The 21075-nt window shown below is 45.2% G+C and overlaps 1 protein-coding gene across 11 annotated transcripts in view; it reads right to left on the bottom strand.

Annotated features, from left to right (window-relative positions):
• Positions 1 to 21075, bottom strand: part of LOC119952881 (fas-binding factor 1 homolog) — a 171053-nt gene that overhangs the window by 93132 nt on the left and 56846 nt on the right. For 9 of the 11 annotated variants that reach the window (XR_005457907.1, XM_038776488.1, XM_038776486.1 and 6 more), the window contains 4 exons: positions 14850 to 14900; positions 10141 to 10285; positions 3424 to 3501; positions 539 to 574 (listed from right to left, as the gene is read on the bottom strand). Coding sequence is in view for 10 of the 11 variants with exons in the window: in XM_038776488.1 (XP_038632416.1) it covers positions 539 to 574; positions 3424 to 3501; positions 10141 to 10285; positions 14850 to 14900 (310 nt within the window). In the remaining variant the exon portion in view is untranslated. The remainder of the gene's footprint in view (positions 1 to 538; positions 575 to 3423; positions 3502 to 10140; positions 10286 to 14849; positions 14901 to 21075) is intronic. The other 2 variants (XM_038776491.1, XM_038776490.1) reach the window with 2 other exon arrangements.

The following is a 21075-nucleotide window of genomic DNA, read 5'->3' on the forward strand; positions in this document are numbered from 1 at the left end:
GGGGAGTCCCAGTTCTAAACACAAAAGGAAAATAGCGAGTTACAATATAAGCCATCATTAAAGCTTACTTCGGAATAACATTTATTAAAAAATTACAACCTAATACAGGAAGAAATAGCCATGCAAGAGTGCACAAAGAGACAAGGAGCATACATGCATAATACTAGGAGATGGGACGAAGAAACATTTAACAGAGATAGTACCGAAGTGAAAGCTGCTCTCCACAGTGCAGTCTTTTCTTTTATCCCCAAAATTGGAATTATCAGATCATTTGAACTGGGCATCAATGAAACAAAAGGCATAGACCGTACTTCTCAGAAATCAACTCTCACAAAACAGTGCTATCAGGCTATATTAGAATAAATCCATTGACGAATTAGGACGACACTTTGGCAAAGGGTTAACCGTTTCAAAAAAGATTTGTGACGGAACACCACCAAAGAGCTTTCAGTCTGGGAGGAAGCACAGCTCCTAGACACCCTGGGTGTGACTGGAAGAACATGGAAAGAACAGGCCTCTTGTTCAACGGTGTGTTTACCTTGTTTTGTCGCTTTCAAACCAACATCCTCCTCATCTGGAGTTTTGCATAAAAACAAACATGCAGAAAAGATTTAATTTTGATGAACAAAGCATGATCACTTCCAAGTGAAGCCAATAAGATCCCCCTGACATTTCTTGACAACAGAGATTCTACTGCACAATCACATTCAATACACGATTACTGGTCAGTAATGTTTATGACCCTATGTTGTTGCAACAACACAACTTGGAGCTGAATGTGACTTTGTGTCATAGTGTAAAATGAGTGATAGCAAATTGGCAGCACTCCACAGGTCAATAAAAATGGGAGAAGTGTAAAACAGGCTGCCCATTCACTACTGACCATTTCACACTATTACATTTACCCTCCTGAAGCTTCAGCCACTACTTGGTGATTTTTCAGTACGAAAGAACTGCCACACAGAACATCGGTACTCATGAATCTAAATGTTTTTCCTAAGTCCTGAACATACTCAATCAGATTTCCAAGTGTGAAATAACTCCATCACAGAATTGTTACCGTGCAGAAGGAGGCCATTTGGCCCATTGTGTCTGCGATCTAAATGAGTACATAACTTAATGTCATTCCCTACCTTTTCCCTTTACCTCTGCACATTGTTTCTATTCAAATAATCATCTAATGCCCTGTTGAATGCCTCGATTTAACCTGCTTCCACCACACTGTAGCCATCTGGGATGGCCACTTACAACTAGGTACACAGAAACTCACAAAGCCTAGCGGGTAAAATGGACAAGCCAAGACTCAGGCAGGCTCAGAGCCTGAAATGTATATTTGTCAGCAAGAAGTCCAGATGGTATCGAAAGTCCGACCAATTAGCATTTTAATGGGGCCGATTAGCATTTGATGGCCCATCTTCACCAAAACAAAGGACTGGTACTCGAGCGACCGGTACAGTCCCAGACATTTCGGCGCCACTCCCTGTTCAAGGGAAACGCAAACAACGGGGTCGATGACCGCTTGGGACACACCCAGCCATCCAGATCCCTGCCCACTTATTGGTTAGGAATCGAACGGAGTGATCAGGGATCACCCAATTAGTAGTCCCCAAACCGAAGGAACGCCCAAAAGAGCGCGAAAACCCCTCAAGTATAAGGAGAGGTCGCCACATGTTCGTCCTTTCTTGGTCCTGGTACCCCGGTCACGGCCATCTCCAAGTGCAGCAACACCAGAAGAAAGTCCAAGTTCAACGTTCACGACGGATGAGCCTAGCTTTGGACTCGATAGATCCAGAATCAAACAGCGGCCACAGGTTCTCTGACCTAAGCTGGGTGCCCGAAGTCAAGTACAGCTTGTCGTCGTCAATAGGTGCAGTTAACTAGTAGTGTTTATGTTGCATGACTAATTGTGTGTAAATAAAGTACCCTTGATCGTGAACTAACTAACTGGTGTTTGGCTCTTTGATCAATAGCCGGTTGAAACTTGTGGTGGTATCATTTGATACCTGGTGACTCTAAGCATTAGGACATAGATAACATAGAAAGAAGGGCAAATTCACTGATTGCCATCATTGGAACAGAGCCATAGAAAGGACAGAATAAAAGAGTATAGGTAGAAAAGGCAACAACACTCTCAGACGGTGCTTTCCAGACCCCAACCACTCACTGTGTAAAAAAGTTTTTTTCTCACATCACGGGCGAAATTCTCCGACACCCCCGCAGGGGGATCCACATTGCTACTGTCCCTTTTATTGCATGGGCTTTAACTTTTCTCACAACTCTGTTGTGTGAAGCTGTATTGAATACCATCTAAACGTCTGTATACACCACATCAACAGCATTACCCTCATCGGCCCATTGTTACCTCCTCAAAAAACTCCAGCAAGTTAGGTAAAAACAATTTCCCCTCTAATATATTAGCAATCGATGAAAAGATAATATGACTCAAAGACCACTCCAAAAACCTTTCATTAGTTCATTGAACAGAAGGGATAGTAAAGGTTACATTTTTTGGTGCAGTGGTTAGCACTGCTGCCACACGGGGCCAAAGATCCAGGTTCGATCGCGGCCCCGGGTCACTGTCTGTGTGGAGTTTGCTCATCCTCCCCTTGTCTGTGTGGGCCTCACCCCCCACAACCTAAAAGTGTGCAGGGTAGGTGGTAGGTCAATTGCTCCTTAATTGGAAATTATTTTTAAAAAGATTACATACTTCACCCAAGATTTCTTTTCTGTGAAAAATATTTTAGAGGCATTTATATTATACATTTTAACATAATTTTAACACAATGGGTAACTACACACCCCAAAACTAACCAACATGGCTTATATAAACAACACTACAACAAAACTTCCCCAAAAACCCGTCCCAACTTTGTCCACCTTCCCCTGCCTCCTCTTTTTAACATCCCCTCCTGACAGCTTAGTTCCTTCCAAAGATTACCCAAGATTTCTAAGCAGATGTGATTTACTTCTTCACCAAAAAACCAAGAGCTTTGGCATCCATTTCAGATATGTAGATGAACACACAAGATCTAAAATGGTGACTTATGGTATTTGTAGATTGCCCTTCGCGGCATCATACGGGCATATGGCTTAAAATTAACATTAAAACAATATTATTAGGTCACTAAAATAAGTAAAATACTGCAAATGCTGGAATCTGAAACAAGCTTGAAAACCCAGCAGGTCTGGCAGCATCTGTAAGGAAAGAAAGCATAGTTAGTATTGATGAAGAGCCAAAAGCACTCGAAACGTTATCTTTACTTTCTCTCCTTACAGAAATTGCCAGACCTACTGAGATTTTCATGTACCTTCTGTTCTTGTTCTATGAGTTCACTATTGTGCTCCCATAAACTCAGCTGTATTTTAGACACAAAAAAAATGCATCTGCCTTACAAAAATAGATTATGGTTACTGCATGCTCACCATCAAATGTGAACTTCTTGTATTGGCGCTTAGAGGTCGCAGGGGCAGAGTGACGTTTCTCATTTTCACCAGTCACATCTAAGGAGATGAACATACCATTAATGTGGCTCTTTAGACTTTCCACTGCCCAATGAGGGTAAGGTCTGGTGCATTTTGGGATGTTCAGTCTAGTTGGATGAATTACTGAAGGTATTACATCACAACCGCTTTCCCCTGTCTGAGGTTACTAGTCGCCGATAGACCCTTTTTTGTGGCCCACTAACCTCTCACAATTGAATAACAAATACGCTCTTCGATCGTCGTTCATGCTACCTTTTCTTTCTCCATGATACCCTTCCCTGCCCTATCGCGAATAATTAAGAAACAAAAGTGTTCAAAGAAAATGTAAAAATGTTTTATATTGGTGCTATGATTCTTCTCCCAGGTTGTTTTCAGAAGTACACAGGAGATTCATCTTTAATTCTTGGGAGACTCCACAGCAATCTTGGCGCAGCATGATCCCAAAGAGAAATCCTGCCAACCTCCATATTTTCTGAGTGCATCATGATTTGCTGCCCACATATTGCCATTTTGTGTAAAACCTACAGAAAGCATATAACAAGGAGAGGTTGTGTAGACTGGGACTGTACTCGTTGGAATTTAACTGACCGACCGATCAAACCCCAGAGCAGGGAAAAGACTGGCATGGCTAGGGAACTAGGAGCATTTCTGGTGCAGATGGGGGCGGTGGACCCTTGGAGGTTCCTGCACCCAGAAGAGAAGGAATTTTCATACTTCTCACAAGTACACAAGGTATACACCCGTATCGACTTCTTTGCCATGGGGAAATCGGTGCTTCCAAGGATCACGGGAACGGAGTACTCCGCGATCGGTATCTCCGACTACGCTCCACACTATATGCATATGAGGTTGGAGACAGGCCAGGCCCAGTGGCCCAAGTGGAGGCTGAACATGGATCTCCTGGCCGACAAGGCCTTCTGTCAAAAAACATCACGGGCCATAGGCGACTATGTTAGTAACAACCAAAATGGGGAGGTCTCACCCTCTACGTTCTGGGAAACACTGAAGGCTGTGATTAGAGGAGAGATCATAGCCTACAAGGCATGCAGATATAGGGAAGAGAGGGCGGCCAGGCAACAACTGGTGGACTCCATCCTGGAAGTCAACAGAAAGTACGCCGAGGCCCCGACCATAGAGCTGCTGGCGGAGAGAAAAAAGCTGCAAATGGACTTTATCCTGCTATCCACTAGGAAAGCTGTGTACCAACTCCGCCAGACACGGGGGACCTTCTACGAGCACGGAGACAAGGCTGGCCGCCTATTGGCTCACCAGCTGAGAAAGCAGGTAGCCACGAGGGAAATAGTGCAGGTAAAGGATAGCAGAGGCAAACTGATAACAGAACCAAAGGAGGTCAATCGAGCATTTGACACCTTCTACCGGAGATTGTACGCCTCCGAGCCCCACAATGGGGCGCAGGGATAAAACAGTTCCTATATGGACTGGAACTACCAGTTGTGGGGGGAAACAGACAGGGGGAGCTGGAAACACCAATAGATCTGGGAGAAATCATGGAGAGCATCAGCTCCATACAGGCGGGGAAGGCACCGGGACCCGACGGGTTCCCGGCGGACTTCTACAAAAATTTGCACAGTCCTGGCCCACATCTAAGGGACATGTTCGCGGATCGTGTCTTCAGGATCCTGAAGGAGGAGGGTGAGCAGCCAGACGTCGTGGTGCACATTGGTACCAATGACATAGGTAGGAAAAGGGGTGTGGATGTAATAAACACGTTTAAGGAATTAGGCTGCAAGTTAAAAGCCAGGACAGACAGAGTTGTCATCTCTGGTTTGTTGCCGGTGCCACGTGATAGTGAGGCTAGGAATAGGGAGAGAGTGCAGTTGAACACGTAGCTGCAGGAATGGTGTAGGATGGAGGGCTTCAGGTATTTGGATAATTGGAGCGCATTCTTGGGAAGGTGGGACCTGTACAAGCTGGACGGGTTGCATCCGAACCAGAGGGGCACTAATATCTTGGGAGGGAGGTTTTCCAGTACTCTTCGGGAGGGTTTAAACTAATTTGGCAGGGGAATGGGAACCGGACTTGTAGTCCAGCAACTAAGGTAGCCGATGTTCAGGACGTCAAAGTGTGTAGTGAGGCAGTGGGGAAGGTAACACTGACAAAGGAGAGTACTTGCAGGCACGGAGATGGGTTGAAATGTGTATACTTCAATGCAAGAAGCATCAGGAATAAGGTGGGTGAACTTAAGGCATGGATCGGTACTTGGGAGTACAATGTGGTGGTCATCACAGAAACGTGGATAGAAGGGCAGAAATGGTTGTTGGAGGTGCCTGGTTATAGATGTTTCAATAAGATTAGGGAGGGTGGTAAAAGAGGTGGGGGGGTTGCATTGTTAACTGGAGATAGTGCAACAGCTGCAGAAAGGCAGTTTGAGGAGGATCTGCCGACTGAGGTAGTATGGGTTGAAGTCAGAAATAGGAAAGCAGTCACCTTGTTGGGAGTTTTCTATAGGCCCCCCAATAGCAGCAGAGATGTGGAGGAACAGATTGGGAAACAGATTTTGGAAAGGTGCAGAAGTCACAGAGTAGTAGTCATGGGTGACTTCAACCTCCCAAATATCGAGTGGAAACCCTTTAGATCAAATAGTTTGGTGGTGTTTGTGCCGTGTGTCCAGGAAGATTTTCAAACACAGTATGTAGATTGTCCGACCAAAGGAGAGACCATATTGGATTTGGTACTTGGCAATGAACCAGGGCAAGTGATCAAATTCTTAGTGGGGGAGCATTTTGGAGATAGTGACCACAATTCTGTGACTTTCACTTTAGTAATGGAGAGGGATAGGTGCGTGCAACAGGGCAAGGTTTACAATTGGGGGAAGGGTAAATACGATGCTGTCAGACAAGAAGTCGGGCAGCACGGTAGCATTGTGGATAGCACAATCGCTTCACAGCTCCAGGGTCCCAGGTTCGATTCCGGCTTGGGTCACTGTCTGTGCGGAGTCTGCACATCCTCCCCGTGTGTGCGTGGGTTTCCTCCGGGTGCTCCGGTTTCCTCCCACAGTCCAAAGATGTGCAGATTAGGTGGATTGGCCGTGATAAATTTCCCTTAGAGTCCAAAATTGTCCTTAGTGTTGGGTGGGGTTACTGGGTTATGGGGTTATGGGGATAGGGTGGAGTTGTTGACCTGGGTAGGTGCTCTTCCAAGAGCCGGTGCAGACTCGATGGGCTGAATGGCCTCCTTCTGCACTGTAAATTCTATGATTCTAAGTGAAGTGCAAAAGTTGGGAACATAGGCTGTCAGGGAAGGACACAATTGAAATGTGGAACTTGTTCAAGGAACAGATACTATGAGTCCTTGATATGTATGTCCCTGTTAGGCAGGGAAGAGATGGTCAAGTGAGGGAACAATGGTTGACAAGAGAGGTTGAATATCTTGTTAAGAAGAAGAAGGATACTATGTAAGGCTGAGGACTCAAGGTTCAGACAGGGTGCTGGAGGGATACAAGATAGCCAGGAGGGAACTGAAGAAAGGGATTAGGAGAGCTAAGAGAAGGCATGAAAAATATTTGGCGGGTAGAATCAGGGAAAACCCCCAAGGCCTTTTACACAGATGTGAGAAATATGAGAATGACTAGAGCGAGGGTGGGTCCGATCAAGGACAGGAGCGGGAGATTGTGTATTGAGTCTGAAGAAATAGGAGAGGTCTTGAACAAGTACTTTTCTGCAGTATTTACAAATGAGAGGGGCCATATTGTTGGAGAGGACAGTGTGAGACAGACTGGTAAGCTCAAGGAGATACTTGTTAGGAAGGAAGATGTGTTGGGCATTTTGAAAAACTTGAGGATAGACAGGTCCCCCGGGCCTGACGGGATATATCCAAGGATTCTATGGGAAGCAAGAGATCTATTCATCCTCACTGTCAACAGGGGTGGTACCAGGGGATTGGAGAGTGGTGAATGTCGTGCCCCTGTTCAAAAAAGGGAATAGGGATAACCCTGGGAATTACAGGCCAGTTAGTCTTATTCAGTGGTAGGCAAAGTAATGGAAAGGGATAGGATTTCTGAGCATCTGGAAAGACACTGCTTGATTAGGGATAGTCAGCACGGATTTGTGAGGGGTAGGTCTTGCCTCACAAGTCTTATTGAATTCTTTGAGGAGGTGACAAAGCACGTGGATGAAGGTAAAGCAGTGGATGCCAGAACATACAGTGCAGAAGGAGGCTATTCGGCCCATCAAGTCTGCACCGACCCACCCAAGCCCTCACTTCCACCCTATCCCCACTACCCAATAACCCTCCTAACCTTTTTGGACACCAAGGGCAATTTAGCATGGCCAATCCACCTAACCTGAACGTCTTTGGACTGTGGGAGGAAACTGGAGCACCCAGAGGAAACCCACGCAGACACGGGGAGAACGTGCAGACTCCGCACAGACAGTGTCCCAGTGGGGAATCGAACCTGGGACCCTGGCGCTGTGAAGCCACAGTGCTATCCATTTGTGCTACCGTGCTGCCAAATGTGATGTACATGGATTTTGGTAAGGCATTTGATAAGGTTCCCCATGGTAGGCGTATGCAGAAAGTAAGGAGGCATGAGATAGTGGGAAACTTGGCCAGTTGGATAACGAACTGGTTAACCGATAGAAGTCAGAGAGTGGTGGTGGATGCCAAATATTCAGCCTGGAGCCCAGTTACCAGTGGCGTACCGCAGGGATCAGTTCTGGGTCCTCTGCTGTTGGTGATTTTCATTAATAACTTGGATGAGTGAGTTGAAGGGTGGGTCAGTAAATTTGCAGACGATACGAAGATTGGTGGAGTTGTGGATAGTGAGGAGGGCTGTTGTCGGCTGCAAAGAGACATAGATAGGATGAAGAGCTGGGCTGAGAAGTGGCAGATGGAGTTTAACGCTGAAAAGTGTGAGGTTGTCCATTTTGGAAGGACAAATATGAATGCGGAATACAGGGTTAATGGTAGGGTTCTTGGCAATGTGGAGGAGCAGAGAGATCTTGGGGTCTATGTTCATAGATCTTTATAAGTTGCCAGTCAAGTGGATAGAGCTGTGAAGAAGGCCTATGGTATGCTAGCGTTCATTAGCAGAGGGATTGAATTTAAGAGCCGTGAAGTGATGATGCAGCTGTACAAAACCTTGGTACGGCCACATTTGGAGTACTGTATGCAGTTCTGGTCGCCTCATTTCAGGAAGGATGTGGAAGCTTTGGAAAAGGTGCAAAGGAGATTTACCAAGATGTTTCCTGGACTGGAGAGTAGGTCTTACGAGGAAAGGTTGAGGGTGCTAGGCCTTTTCTCATTAGAACGGAGAAGGATGAGGGGAGACTTGATAGAGGTTTATAAGATGATCAGGGGAATAGATCGAGTAGACAGTCAGAGACTTTATCCCTGGGTAGAACAAATCATTAGAAGGGAACATAAATGTAAGGTGAATGGCGGAAGATATAGGGGGGGATGTCAGAGGTAGGTTCTTTACCCAGAGAGTAGTGGGGGCATGGAATGCACTGCCTGTGGAAGTAGTTGAGTCGGAAACATTAGGGAGCTTAAGGCGGCTATTGGATAGGTACATGGAATACGGTGGAATGATGGGGTGTAGATTAATTTGTTCTTAATCTAGGGCAAAGGTTCGGCACAACATAGTGGGCCGAAGGGCCTCTTCTGTGCTGTATTTATCTATGTTCTATGCTCTTCTGTGAACAAACAGGCTTAGGTCCCTTTGTTCCTCGGAACTTCCCAGTGTCATGCCATTCACTGAAGACTTCCTTGTAACATTACTCCTTCTGAAGTGTATCACCTCACACTTTCCACGGTTAAATTCCATCTGCCACTTTTCTGCTCATTTGACCATCTCATCTAAATCTTCCTGTAACCCAAGACACTCAACCTCACTGTCAATCACCGCCAACTTTGTGCATTGCAAACTTACTGATTCTACCCCCACATAGTCATCTATGTAATTTGTATAAATGACACACAATAGGGAACCCGGCACCCTGTGGTATACCACTGCCCCGTTTCCTGCTCTGTTCAAAACAGATGGAGACGGCTATGAGGGCTTTATCTCCGGATCTTTGCTCTCGTGACATGTTTTTCTCCCACCCAACACAGGGCCCCAAATCCTAACATAGTAAGTCAGAAATATATAATTCTTTAAGACCACAAAGTTAAAGTGCTGCAAATCAGTACGCCCCGAAGTCAAATTGAGGTTAGTTGCTGTTTGCGAGGAAAGTATGTAGACTGGCAGGTGCTTGTAAATTCCAATGTCAGGTCAGAAGAAACCAGCACAAAATGCGTCCCCCCCTCCTTCTCTTTACATTGTACAGGGTTGCATATAGCATAGGGATTAAGCAGAGCAGTCTGGTCTCACATTTCTTCCACGAATCAGCCAGATATACACAGCCAGATTTTTCATCCAAGACAGGAAAAGAATTCAGAGGAAAGAGAGCAATAAACCATTTACCAAAGGAAAGCACTCCTTCAAAGACTATGTTTGAAGGCACTTCACCTTGGACAGGTGGCTTTCCAAAACTATCTCCCGCACACGCTTGTTAAAATATCCTTCTCTAATTGGACATTTATTTGGACACAGAACTCCTGCATTTTGTTGCAGGGCTCCCTTCACTTGAAACATGATCCCGTTTTATTTGTTCAGGTTCTACATATTTTCATGTTTGTTTTGTTGCACATAGTTACCTTTTACTGCTGCTGGTTTGTGTGTGGTTCTCGCAGATTCTAATGTGGAACTTTCTGTCTCAGCAGCGTTTCCAGTGGGTTGGCTTGGAACAGAATGTAGTTTCTTACTTTTTCCGAAGAGGTCGGCATCCATATCGTCAATATCCTACACAAAGAAAGCACGCAAAAAGAAAAGAAGGTAAAAGAAGCCTGGTGCATGTGGCACTGGATTAGCAACCCAGAGATTGAGAGTTCAAATGGTACCATGATCAAGCAAACTGAGTTGAACACAGTTGTAATGTGCAAACTTGCAGCAGAAAGAAGACCATACAAGCTGCACCCCTGCCTGTCCTTGCCTGGATGTAATCCAATTCTACAACTTGCGATTGGTTCTTAATAGGGATGGGCAATAAAATATTGCCTTGCTTATGTCGACACACATTTCCAAAGGACAAATGAAAAATAAAATTGCATCCCTGTAACTCTATGATAGGGCCATCCACATTTTTCCAAAAAAAATGCAGCACTTACTTTTTTTGTTTTCGACCCAAGGCACGATTGATTCCATTCAGCTCTCAACAGAAACCACAATGTGGGAGTCACAAATTTATGGTGGCAGCATAAATGCTTATGAAGGCCTCATAAAACTTGTGTATCCTTTGTGCAGAGCTCTTCAATGTAGCATTTTAAACTCGGGAGCCTACTTCAGAGACAGAGGTTGGTAGCTGACCGCAAGGGAGGGAGGAGTGGACAATTGTGTTGGAGAGGGAGGACAGATTTGTGTGGCACCTCAGATTATTTCTTGCTTTGGGCAGCCAAAAGATTGCTTGGCTCTCTGGGTGAAGAGTATGTGAAAAGATTGGGCATGGGACATTCCCACATACGAGATAGCAGCAACATACAGCTAGAGCCAGGGTATCTGGCCAGGAGTTGGCAGAGCCAACATAGAGAGCAGCAAAAACAAGAAGAGCGTACCATCTCCGAAGAAGTTTTCTCAACATGACCGAGAGGCAGTATAGTGATAGCTCTGAATTTCAAGAGAAACAGTTCGAGACATCTGTTTCACGGTGAAGTAAAATCTCATGCTGCAATCAGCCATGCCCTGCCTCTTCCACTAAGGTTACCATGGCCGTCAATTTCTATGTGGCTGGCTCTTCCCAGGGGTCTGGTGAAGACTTTTGTGGATGTCTCAATCAGCCGCCCACTGCTGCATCACCTCTGTTGCCGATTCACTCTTTGGTCAGGTGAGGGAATGCATCAATTGCCCCACATTTGTTATGTCATAGATACAGAGGACAACAACACCACCGCAAATAGCTGGGGATTATCTAGTGCCTAGCCAAAGCCTGTCCACAATTTCAAGAACGCACGTGTGCAGTGAGAGTTGAGATTACTGGGGCGGGATTCTCCGACCTCCCGCCGGGGCGGAGTGAATCCCGCCCTGCTGCCCCACCGCCGGCTGCCGGATTCTCCAGCGCCGGTTTTTTCAGCGGGGACAAAAATCGCGCCACGCCGGTCGGGGGCAGCTGGCAGCGGCTCCCCCCCCCGGCGATTCTACAGCCCGCGATGGGCCGAGTGGCCGCCCGTTTTTGGTGGGTCCCGCCAGTGTGAAATACACGAGGTCCTTACCGGCGGGACTTGGCTCTGCGGGCGGCCTGTGGAGTCCTTGGGGGGGAGGGGGGGGGAGGGGGGGGGGTGGGGGGGGGGGGGCAGGGGGATCTGGCCCCAATCCACGGGCGGGCCTGTGCCATGGGAGCACTCTTTCCCTCCGCGCCGGCCAGTGTAATGGTCCGCCATGGCCAGCGCGGAGAAGAACCCCCCTGCGCTTGCGCTGGGATGACGGCAGCACACGCTGGCGCTCCTGCGCATGCACCAACTCACGCTGGCCGGTTGTCCTTCGGCACCGGCTGGCGTAGTGCCAACCCTGCCAGTGCCAGCCTAGCCCCTGAAGGTGCTAAGGATTCCGCACCTTCCAGGCGGCCCAACGCCAGAGTGGTTCACGCCACTCCTCAGCGCCGGTATGGCCCGCCCCGCCGTTAGGGGAGAATCCTGCCCCAGATCTGCGGATACACTCATATCTGGGCCAACAGAAGTTCAATAATTTGACACTGTGCAGGAAAAAGCCTCACTGTGCTCCCCATACCATCCTCTTTCTTCTACAGTCACCACCAGCACAAAGTAAGATCAGTGTGTGACATCTACAACATTCATTATTGCAACTCACTGGGGTCCCCGTGTCAGCCCACAGCCTCTCCAACCAAGAAGCGTAATGATATGTATAGTCCAAGTATAGTAAAGGGTTAACAAGGTGATGTTCATGTATATCAACACTAGATGGCATCACTAAGTGATCTTATAAAAGGCTGCGTCTCTAGGCATGCTGGGAAAAGCTGATAGAGAATTTGACGTAGAAGGATAGTGTGAGGTTGAGTTAGTGTATTGTATATATTGGAGAGATTATTAATTACTGTATCACAGATTCAATACTATTATTTTGTTATCTGTTACTGAGTAGAGTGTGCGAACCAAATCAAGTTAAGTAGTGTAAAATAAGTTAGTTTTGATTTAAATATATAGTTTTATATTCTTTGCCAACACTACATCCTTGGCTATCTTGGAGAACATAGAACTTAGAAAAATACAGCACAGAACAGATCCTTCGGCCCACGATGTTGTGCCGAACTTTTGTCCTCCATTAAGAACAAATTAATCTTCACACCATCATTCTACCATAATCCATGTACCTATCCAATAGCCGCTTGAAGGTCCCTAATGTTTCCGACTCAACTACTTCCAGAGGCAGTGCATTCCATGCCCCCACTACTCTCTGGGTAAAGAACCTACCTCTGATATCCTCCCTATATCTTCCACCATTCACCTTAAATTTATGTCCCCTTGTAATGGTTTGTTCCACCTGGGGAAAAAGTCTCTGACTGTCTACTCTATCTATTCCCCTGATCATCTTATAAACCTCTATCAAGTCTCCCCTCATCCTTCTCCATTCTAATGAGACAAGGCCTAGCACCCTCAACCTTTCCTCATAAGACCTACTCTCCATTCCAGGCAACATCCTGGTAAATCTCCTTTGCACCTTTTCCAGAGCTTCCACATCCTTCCTAAAATGAGGTGACCAGAACTGCACACAGTACTCCAAATGTGGCCTTACCAAGGTTTTGTACAGCAGCATCATCACCTCATGGCTCTTAAATTCAATCCCTCTGCTAATGAACGCTAGCACACCATAGGCCTTCTTCACTAAGGAATGTAACAAGAAGGGCATAGGCTTCAATTGAATGGGAACTCCCATATGTGCAAGCTTCACTCAAAGACACAAAACATCCTGACCTGTGGAGTGGTTGCCATGCTTTTATTAACGAACACTTGTGTATTTCACTGCCTTCCACACATGACTATATGTGGAACTACACCTGCATCTTAACATAGAACACACAGTGCAGAAGGAGGCCATTTGGTCCATCGAATCTGCACCAACCCATTTAAACCCTCAATTTCAACCTATCCCCGTAACCCAATAACCACCCCTAACCTTTTTTGGTCACTAAGAGCAATTTAGCATGGCCAATCCACCTAACCTGCGCGTCTTTGGACTGTGGGAGGAAACCGGAGCACCCGGGGGAAACCCACACAGACACGAGAAGAACATGCAGACTCCGTACAGAGAGTGTCCCAGTGGGGAATCGAAGCTGGGACCCTCGCACAGTGCTAGCCACTTGTGCTACTGTGCTACCCATCTTCTCAAGTCAGATCATCACAACTTTCTCAAATGCACCTCTGAATGGACAACAAATGTTGGGAGGGCCCATGATAACTACATTCCATGGTAAACCTTTTCTGAACATCTGGATAAAGACTCAGCCTTCCACTGCTGACCATGCATGGCCACATCCTTCATATTCATAGTACTGGACTACTAGCTGCAGTAACCTGCTACTTTTTCACGTTCCACGCTTTCTGACAATGAATAAAGCATATGGCTAAGTAAGATTTCCTACTTTGTGCGGCACAACATATAACCTATCTCTGCCCACATGCATGCAAGAACCCGATTATCTATTTGAGCATAGACTGATTACGCTGGGGGGCAACATTTTGGCTGGGTGGCCTGGTATTTGCTGTCTTCAGGGCAACATGGCACCATGACTTTCTGAGCTTACATGCCCTTCTGGCCTGTTCCCTATGAGTCACACTCATCTATTACAATCTCAGACCAGACCCCAACAATGGCTCGGATACTGGGCAGGAACCCAAATCATTTTTGTTTTTAAATTTGTAAAACTGTGAGGAAACGATACTTCGCTCCAGGAGTGATTTCACGCACAAATAAGGATATGGTATATTAAAGCAAACATTGTTATTAATAGAGTATTAAACTAACTTTAACAGCACAGAAATACAGCTTACAAATACCAGTTAAACAATGCTTAAAAGTAAAATGAAACACTTTTAACTCTTAACCAATATCTGCTCTATCTCAATCTGTGGAGAGAGAAACACATTTTGAGTCCATATGACTCTTTTTCAGAGCTCTACCCAAATTGGGAACAGGATTGAAATGTAATCTGGGAGGTCAACTGTGGTAGATGAGCTGTGATCTGAACCCAAAGAGTTACGCTACAGGTTCACAATCACTCCCTGCTCTCTGTTGTTCAATAGGTTCGCTGCAACAAAACTACAACACTGACTGTAACAACTTAGCAAACCTTTCTTACCTTCATGGTTACTAGCAAAGCCTGAGGATCAGCATCTGAAATCTCTGACTCCTGCGCAAAAGAAAAGAGTAAAGCTCCCTTGAATTCAGTGGCGGTGTAATGCTGCAAGACTGTCCTGTAACAGCACGCAGCACTGCTTCCTGCATTTTAACATCAGCAGAACTACACCTCTGTAATCAGTTCAGCTATTTTGTTCCCAATGTGTAAACCAAAAGCATTTCTGTTAAAGGCGTTAGGCGGAGAGAGGACAGAGGAGGATGAAGATAAAAACAGATGGGGTTTACGCAGAGGGTGGTGGGTGCCTGGAACGCTTTGCCAGCGGTAGATGCGGGCACGATAGCATCATTTAAGATGCATCTGGACAGATATATGAACGGGCAGTGAACAGAGGGAAGTAGATCCTTGGAAAATAGGCAACAGGTTTAGATAAAGGATCTGGATCAGCGCAGGCTGGGAGGGCCAAAGGGCCTATTCCTGTGCTGTAATTTTCTTTGTTGTTTGTATATCTCAACATCCTTAAGAAGGTATATCCCGGCAGCACGGTGGTGCAGTGGTTAGCACTACTGCCTCACGGCACCGAGGTCCCAGGTGAGATCCTAGCTATGGGTCAATGTCCATGTGGAGTTTGCACATTCTTCCCGTGTTTGCGTGGGTTTCACCCCCACAGCACAAAAGTATGCAGGGTAGGTAGATTGGCTACTCTAAATTGCCCCTTAATTGGAAAAAAATGAACTGGGTACTCAAAATTTATATTAAAAAAAAAGAAGGCATATCCAACAGACCAGTAATTAGTGATAATTAATAGCGTATGAAATCATATCATCAGTGAACTGGGAAGATGATTTTCAGGATGCAAGACAATTTAATAAATACAGTAAAATGATGCATTGACCACAGCTTGGTTAAAATCAAGACACACCGCATACAGGAGGCACATAAGTTCTGCTAAAATTAGTTCTGAAACGCACACTCCAGCTTGCCTGCTGCTCTGCATCTTATCTATCAGATTATCTTATCTCCTACTGACTCTTAAACAGTCACATGTGCATCATCAGTAAAAAATGAAAACATAAAGTTGCCATAGTTCCCGATGACCATAGGCTGACTGCTGGTGATTTACCCTGAGGATCACCACACCTCAGGCCAGGGGCAAGATTGAGACGGTGGGACCTTCATGAATAATACAGGAATTGAACCCCCGCTGCTGGCCTTGCTCTGCATCATGAACCAGCTGTCTGCCAAGTGAGCTGAACCAGCCGCCAACATCATCAGTACCTCCACTGAACTTCATAGAAAGAACATAGAAATAGGCCATTTGGGCCACGCAGTCAATGTTGTGTTTAGCCTCCAGCTGAACAGTAGCCTTAATTACAGGCTATTCACATTCATGGAAACCAATCTTGTTCTCAATAGAAATAGATCATAGAATTTACAATGAAGAAGGAGGTCATTTGACCCATTGAGTTTGCACCGGCCCTTGGAAAGAGCCCACTTAAGCGCACACCTCCACCCTATCCCCGACCCAGTACTCCACCTATCCTTTTTGGACCCTAAGGGCAATTTAGCATGGCCAATCCACCTAACCCGCACATAATTGGACTGTGGGAGGAAACCGGAGCACCCGGAGGAAATCCACGCAGACACAGGGAGAACGTGCAGACTTCGCACAGATAGTTACCCAAGCCAGGAATCGAACCTGGGACGCTGGAGCTATGAAGCAACTGTGCTAACCACTGTGCTGCCCCAAATGTAGGAACATAAGACGCAGGAGCAGGAGTCGACCATTCGGCCCTAGCACAGTGGGAAGCACTGTTGCTTCACAGCTCCAGGGTCCCAGGTTCGATTCCCAGCTTGGGTCTGTGCGGAGCCTGCACATTCTCCCCATCTCTGCGTGGATTTCCTCCAGGTGCTCCGGTTTCCTCCCACATGTTCCGAAAGACATGCTGTTAGATACCTGAACATGCGCCGGAATGTGGAGACTAGGGGCTTTTCACACTAACCATTACAGTGTTAATGTAAGCCTACTTGGGACAATAAAAATTATAATAAATATCATCTCCTACCTCAACTCCACTTTACCACCTGCTCCCATTATCCCTGATTCCCTCAAAAATATATCATGCTAAGTCATGAATAAACTCAATGATGGAGCATCTACAACCCTCTGAGGTAGACAATTCCAAAGATTCACATCCCTGTTAGTGAAGACATCTCTCCTCATCTCAGGCCTAAACTTTCGACCCCAGAGACAGTGCCCCCGTGTTCCAAATTCCTCTCCCACTGTGAAACAACCGCTCATTGTCTAACCTGTCAAGCCCCTTTCAATGAGATCATCTCTCGAGCTCCTAAGCTCCAGCGAATAACGGCTCAATTTATTGACTCAGCCCCTCATCAAAGGGCAACCCTCTCATCCCAGGTACAATTTTTAAAAATGTATTTTAATTTGATTTTTAACATTTTAAGCATTCAACCCAACAAAGCAAAACAAAACAAAAAACCCCGAACCCTTCTCCATCCCCCCAACAACACCCAACAAAAGACCCACTCCCCCACCCCCCCAGCAGCTAACAGTTATGGACTGACCTGATCAATACTACGCTTCACCTGATGCCAATGTCTATATATTTACATTGTGTACCTTGTGTTGCCCTATTATGTATTTTCTTTTCATATACAAATTGATCCGTTTGAGCAGCTTGCAGAAAAATACTTTTCACTGTACCTCGGTAAACATGACAATAACCAAATCCAGTAACCAAAAGCCCCATTTCTTGTGGAACCCCGAAGGAGGACTGAAAGCTGGGGGTAGAGGAGGGGGGGTCTTGGGATGAAACCTCTTAAAAACGGATAACTACGATAACACGAGAATAGCTCTACATAAGTTAGTTTGTTGAGGATTGAAACTAATCATAGAAAGTATATCCAGTAATCATTATTAACCATAAAACATGTATTCTGAGAACATAGCAGTAACAAGCATTTGAACTCTTGCTCATAGTATTGGCCGCAATGTATGATGGTATTTAGACTAGCTAACTTGACCACATTCCTAAGCCAGACAGAATTAGACAGAAATAACGTGGTCAGCAATAACACAGCCAGCTCAGTAAGCATTTATTATCAGCGGCTCCAACAGCCTGCGCTTAGACAGACAATGGTACGAGCAGGGACCACAGATAAGAAAAATGTGAGTAGGAGAGAGCAAAAGACAGCGAATGCGAGGGTCTTGAAAAACAACAGACAGCCAGGGAACAGAATGGGGCTAAATCACGAGCTGACCATGCTGCCTAAAGTAACATTCATTGGTCAAGGTAAAATCTACAGTTACAAGGATTGGATTGAGTCCAACTGGGATGGGCTACTTATTTTGGAAATTGTATAACACTTGAACTTGAAGCAATGTAAAGTAGAATGGTTTTGGCGTTTATCCAAATCATTCTCCCGCGCACGTTGAACCAAGCTTGGAAAGTTAAGCCGTCGGGACCAGAGTTGCTGGCTCCGCGAGTCTTTGTGATAGTTGAACTGCAATTAGGTGGGGAAAATCCCCCATATAAAAGCCAGCTCAATACTCTGTCTCTGAAAATGTTCCTACTGATTTTGGCACTGCGAGCAGGGTAGCCCACAGGACTCTAGCAGAATGATGCGTCTCCTATGTGGGGGAGTACGTTTTAGTTTGCTACTCAGTAGAAGAGGAGTTACGTATCAGGTGGTCAGAGCAATAAATTGTGCGACCCAAAGAAGGGAAAAAGCTGCGAAGTAGGAAGCAGGACACATGCAACACAGTGTGAGCTAATGTTGGGTAGGCAAAGACTTTTGTACCACTCCGATGAGCAGTGCGAGATATCCGCCGCACATTAAAAAGACTGGAAAGGATAGGGGCCCGCTACGAATCGATAGCGGCCAAAACAGGGAACCCCCAGTGGGGACCCAATAGTAGTATGATACAAACCATTGTTATTGAATAAAAAGTTGATCAAAGGGCAGTTAGCTCCAAGGGCAGCCATGGAGAAACACCACTGATAATTCAGAGGGCGAGGCCGCCAATCTCCACCCCGGTACAGCCCCTTGCAGTTCGGTGGTGAGCCAATTTGAATTCTTCAAAACAAGTTAAAGGTGAATTGATAAGATTTCTTTCAAACTTGAATTTGAATCAGTTCGAAGGAAAAATAAAGGATAAAGGAAAATAAATTTGAGCACAAACGCTGACTATGTCAGCATGCAATTGATTGGTTTTTAAATTGCCCAGAAACCTATGTGTCTAGATTACTTGATACAAGGTTTTGTAGCTCATAATGTGTTTGGGTGAAATGCCTTTGAGATTTGAATTTAACAAAGGATAGGCGATTCCTATGAAATCTGTTGTTGAAGATTGGCTTAAATGAAAAGAAAAAGATGAATGAATCAAATAAATAATGTAAGTCTTATAGCGAAGAAGAGTGGAGGATCCTGTTTATTATTTTAGCCAAGAGAGTGTGAGCTTGCAGTGCTTTATCTCTTTAAGATTCTGCAGCAGCGAGAGAAGGCTGATGATGAACTGTTTAACTTTACAAGCAAAAGAATCGTGTGCTTTGTTTGTTATGTGGAGGTTTGTAGAGTCATGTTATATTAAGGTTTATCTTTTGGGGGAATTAACTTTGAGTTTTTAATTACAGATATCTGAAGTGTAGAAAAGAAAATTCAAGAACATTTACGTATTTCATTTGTTTATTGTTGTTTAAAAACACTTGATATGTTTCACTGCTTGTGCATGAATGATATTTGTGTGTGTCTGTTTCAAGCATTGATGTTTTCTGTCTGAAATTGTAATCTTTGAGATCTTTGTTGAAGTGATTTAAGTCAAACAGTTGACAAAAGCGTGGAGTTTTCTGGCCAGAGGCATGATTCCAGGATATTTTTGATCAACATGGGGGAATTTTAATCAGGATACAAATTCACACATGTAATAATGAGATAATTTTAATTCAATAGGATTGATTGGAATTTGAGATATCTAAAATTATTATGGCTGATCCTGTGTTGGATTGATCTTGTGTCAAAACTTTATGTCAGGTTGAAAAATATAATTATTCCTGACACAACTGATACAACGAGAAAGAAAGGAAAAAAATGAGATCAACAAAAAACAATGGGTGTAAAATAAAGATCAAGAACAAAGAAAAATTACAGCACAGGAACAGGCCCTTCGGCCCTCCAAGCCTGCGCCGATCCAGATCATCTATCTAAAACTGTCGCCTATTTCTAAGGATCTGTATCCCTCTGCTCCCTGCCCATTCATGTATCTGTCTAGATACATCTTAAATGATGCTATCGTGCCCCCTCTGCCACATCCGCTGGCAATGCGTTCCAGGCACCCACCACCCTCTGTGTAAAGGATTTTCTACGCATATCTCCCTTAAACATTTCCCCTCTCACTTTGAACTCGTGACCCCTAGTAATTGAGTCCCCCACTCTGTAAAAAAGCTTATTGCTGCTATCCACCCTGTCGATACCTCTCATGATTTTGTAGACCTCAATACGGTTCCCCCTCAACCTCCGTCTTTCTAATGAAAATAATCCTAATCTACTCAACCTCTCTTCATAGCTAGCGCCCTCCATACCAGGTAACATCCTGGTGAACCTCCCCTGCACCTTCTCCAAAGCATCCACATCCTTTTGGTAATGTGACGACCAGAACTGTACGCAGTATTCCAAATGTGGCCGAACCAAAGTTAATGAAAGAAAAGGGGCCCCTCATCGTGTTTCTGTTTAGGTTGAAACAAAAAGCGGTGATGACAGAATGACACCCAGTTGAGAACTTTTGCCCCGCCTCTTTTCAAACAGCAGAGAAATAACCCTTGCCTATTAACAGCTGAAGATGTATTATAATTACAGGAACTGAGAATTTTTAGTTTGAATTGTCAGATATGTTCAGACTAATTAATCCATTTTGCCCCAAGCAGAATGGATCTTTTGTGTTTTACTTTCTAGGTAACTGCAGTGGAACCAGATTTGCAGTAGCTTCCAGAATCTGAGAATTTATTTGTAGACTTTCAATAATGCAGCAATAGTCGGCGAATTTAAAATATAGTGGAAGGGTATGCAGCCATCGCAAAACCCCTACAAGATTTAACAGAGTGGAGGAAGGGCTAGCAAAGACACGATAGAGTGGGAGGTGGGGGGGGGGTCGGAGAGAGAAGGAGATGCAGGCTTTTTCCGATCTCCAAATGGTGGTGAAGGCGCCCGCCCT

Source organism: Scyliorhinus canicula, chromosome 18 (genome assembly GCF_902713615.1).
Source record: "Scyliorhinus canicula chromosome 18, sScyCan1.1, whole genome shotgun sequence".
Lineage (NCBI taxonomy): Eukaryota > Metazoa > Chordata > Chondrichthyes > Carcharhiniformes > Scyliorhinidae > Scyliorhinus > Scyliorhinus canicula.